Genomic DNA, 3,412 nt, shown 5'->3' with positions numbered 1-3,412 from the left:
TATAAGATGAATGCTCAGGATACATCATACAAAGTTTGACCATCCCAAACATCATACACGTCTTTGTAGTCTGCACGAAACAAGAAATGGACATGTACATATATCCTAAAGAAATGATGTACTCCATAAGCCATAGATATCTTATGAAATAAATTTGGCTATGACTAGGTGTGATTTGAGAAAGCTAATGTTGTAGCCATAAGGAAATTATTAGATAATCGAGAAGAGCTATATGGTGGCATAAATCCAACGCATTATTGCACCTCTGAACCCCTATAATATACATGAATCACATCTTGGCTATATATATGCGGATATTGGAAGGGGGAAGGAGCAACCAAACAAAGCATAGTCATGGCCATGGGAGCGTGGTGGGCGATGAAGAAGAGCTTACTAGTGAAGCTGAGTGTGTATCTGCTGATCATCGCCATGGCTAACTGCGCTCGGGATATCCCTGACTCCGTTGCCAAGAACACTCGTACGTGATAATTTCTTTCTTTTTTCCATTCTTTCTCTCAGTCGACCGTATTTCTTGGCTAATCGTGGCAACCGGTCATGGGGTGCAGCCGTATACACCTGCGACGACATCAGCGAGACGTGGCGCGGGGGGCTGTGCGCCAAGCACGGCACCTGTAACAAGCCGTGCCAGGCGGAAGGGTACGACTCGGGCTTCTGCGCCCCCTTCCCCTTCTTGACCTACTGCTGCTGCAAAAAGAACTGCCCCGAGGCTCTGCAGCCACGCAGGAGAAGCTTTCTGTGCGGATAATAGTCTACCTTATTAACTACATCCTTTGTTCTAAAATACTTGACTTTCATTTGTCTAAAAATAGATGTACCTATATACTAAAATATGTTTAGATACATCTATATTTTGACAAATAGAAGGCATGTATTGTAAAACGGAGGGAGTATGAGTGTACATGCCATGTACTCGTGGATAAGGTTGGTAAAATAAATAAATCCCATTTCGATCGTGTCGTGCCTGCCTATTGATGGCAAAAAGAACCGTTCTTGTAATTTGTTGGAACTGCTAGCTATTTCTCAGTGACCAACAACTGTCCACCAAGTTGCATACACAAGGCCAGTTCATCGTAATCTAGTGGATAAGGTAATCGGTACTGCACCCCAATAATTCTAGCCCGCGGGAGGGCTCCTTTTTAGGTGTTTTTATTAGTTATGTTAAAGCATCTACAACAGGACTTGGTAAATCTGGCCACTGAAACGCCCGGTCGCATCCGCGGACACTGATCGGGCGCGTCTCAAATTAGCGACTTTGCATCCGTCTCACTCATATTTCATCCCCTAAATTCATACAAGGCATGCAAAAGGAATCATACGTACTACATCGACGTACTATCCTAGCTACTCTTCTTTGTCGGAGTTGTCCACGACGACGATGAGGGGCGCCGACTGGATGGGCGGGTAGGAGGGCTCTCGCTCATCCTCCTCCTGCTCGACCTCATCCATGTAGGCGAACATCTCCGCCTCCTACGCGGCGTCTTGACTCCGCAACCGACTCCGACCGGAGGAATTGAGGATGGCATGTTCCTCCGCCTACAGATCCCCGTCGCCAGCGTCCCCCACGTCCTCCTCCTCCTCCTCCTCCTCCTCCTCCTCCTTCTCCAACTCCTCCCCCGGATCAACTGCATCCAGAGGTAGCCCCACGGCGATTCCGGGCTTCGCGCCTAGCCCAGATCTGCTCAAGGAGCTCGAGCCCGTGCTCCGGCGTCAGAAAGGGATCGCTCCTCACCTGGCGGCGTGGGGGCATGGCTACTAGGCGGATGGGTGGAGTGGAAAGTGGCGGCGACAGCGGAAAGGAGGGGGGAAATGTGGATCAATGGTAGGGTATCGGTGTCGCCGGTCGACTTAACTAGCCGGGCAATGCATTACGCGGCCCACCGGAGCTGCGCCTCGCGGCGCCACCGGTCCGATGGAGGAGATGAGCTTCGGACCGCCGGGTTTGAGGGCATTTCCGGCTGGGACCCCAGTCCGACATGGTGGGCGCGCCCGGGTGCCCCCATGATACGTCTCCAACGTATCTATAATTTTTGATTGTTTCATGCTATTATATTATCCATCATAGATGTTTTATATGCATTTATATGCTATTTTATATGATTTTGGGGACTAACCTATTAACCTAGAGCCCAGTGCCAGTTTTTATTTTTTCCTTGTTTTTAAGTATCGCAGAAAAGGAAAACCAAACTGAGTCCAATTGACCTGAAATTTCACGGAGATTATTTTTGGACCAGAAAAAGCCCACGTAGCATCGGAGACGGGCCAGAAGAGTCTTGAGGCACCCACGAGGGTCGGGGCGCGCCCCCCTACCTCGTGGCCGCCTCGGAGATCCCCCTGACTTGTTCCCGACGCCAAAACCTCTTATATATACAGAAACCCCCAGAACATAACCTAGATCGAGAGTTCCATCGTCGCAAGCCTCTATAGCCACCAAAAACCAATCAGGGCCCTGTTCCGGCACCCTGCCGGAGGGGGGATCCATCACCGGTGGCCATCTTCATCATCCCGGTGCTCTCCATGATGAAGAGGAAGTAGTTCACCCTTGGGGCTGAGGGTATGTACCAGTAGCTATGTGTTTGATCTCTCTCTCTCTCTCTCTCGTGTTCTTGAGGTGGTATGATCTTGATGTATCGCGAGCTTTGCTATTATAGTTGGATCTTATGGAGTTTTCCCTTTGAAGTTATCTTATCGGATTGAGTCTTTAAGGATTTGAGAACACTTGATGTATGTCTTGCATGTGCTTATCTGTGGTGACAGTGGCATATTCACGTGATCTACTTGTTGTATGTTTTAGTGATTAACTTGCGGGTTCAGTGACCTTGTGAACTTATGCATAGGGGTTGGCACACGTTTTCGTCTTGACTCTCCAGTAGAAACTTTGGGGCACTCTTTGAAGTACTTTGTGTTGGTTGAATAGATGTATCTGAGATTGTGTGATGCATATCGTATAATCATACACACGGATACTTGAGGTGACATTGGAGTATCTAGGTGACATTAGGGTTTTGGTTGATTTGTGTCTTAAGGAGTTATTCTAGTACGAACTCTATGATAGATCGAACGGAAAGAATAGCTTCGTGTTATTTTACTATGGACTCTTGAATAGATCAATCAAAAAAGGATAAATTTGAGGTGGTTTCGTACCCTACAATAATCTCTTCGTTTGTTCTCCGTTATTAGTGACTTTGGAGTGACTCTTTGTTGCATGTTGAGGGATAGTTATATGATCCAATTATGTTATTATTATTGAGAGAAATTGCACTAGTGAAAGTATGAACCCTAGGCCTTGTTTCCTAGCATTGCAATACCGTTTACGCTCACTTTTATCATTAGTTACCTTGCTGTTTTTATATTTTCAGATTACAAAAACCTATATCTTGAAGGAAATATGCCC

The 3,412-nt window shown here is 47.0% G+C and overlaps 1 protein-coding gene across 1 annotated transcript; it reads left to right on the top strand.

Annotated features, from left to right (window-relative positions):
- Positions 1 to 332: 332 nt before the first annotated feature.
- LOC119282114 lies at positions 333 to 974 on the top strand. Its single transcript, XM_037562442.1, has 2 exons — positions 333 to 478; positions 567 to 974. Exons 1-2 carry the CDS (start codon positions 355 to 357, stop codon positions 764 to 766), a joined length of 324 nt encoding a protein of 107 aa, XP_037418339.1. The 5' UTR covers positions 333 to 354; the 3' UTR covers positions 767 to 974.
- Positions 975 to 3,412: the final 2,438 nt, after the last annotated feature.

Source organism: Triticum dicoccoides, chromosome 3B (assembly GCF_002162155.2).
Source record: "Triticum dicoccoides isolate Atlit2015 ecotype Zavitan chromosome 3B, WEW_v2.0, whole genome shotgun sequence".
Classification (NCBI taxonomy): Eukaryota; Viridiplantae; Streptophyta; class Magnoliopsida; order Poales; family Poaceae; genus Triticum; species Triticum dicoccoides.
The sequence above is the reverse complement of the archived record's forward strand: the minus strand, read 5'-3'. Positions and strand labels throughout refer to the sequence as shown.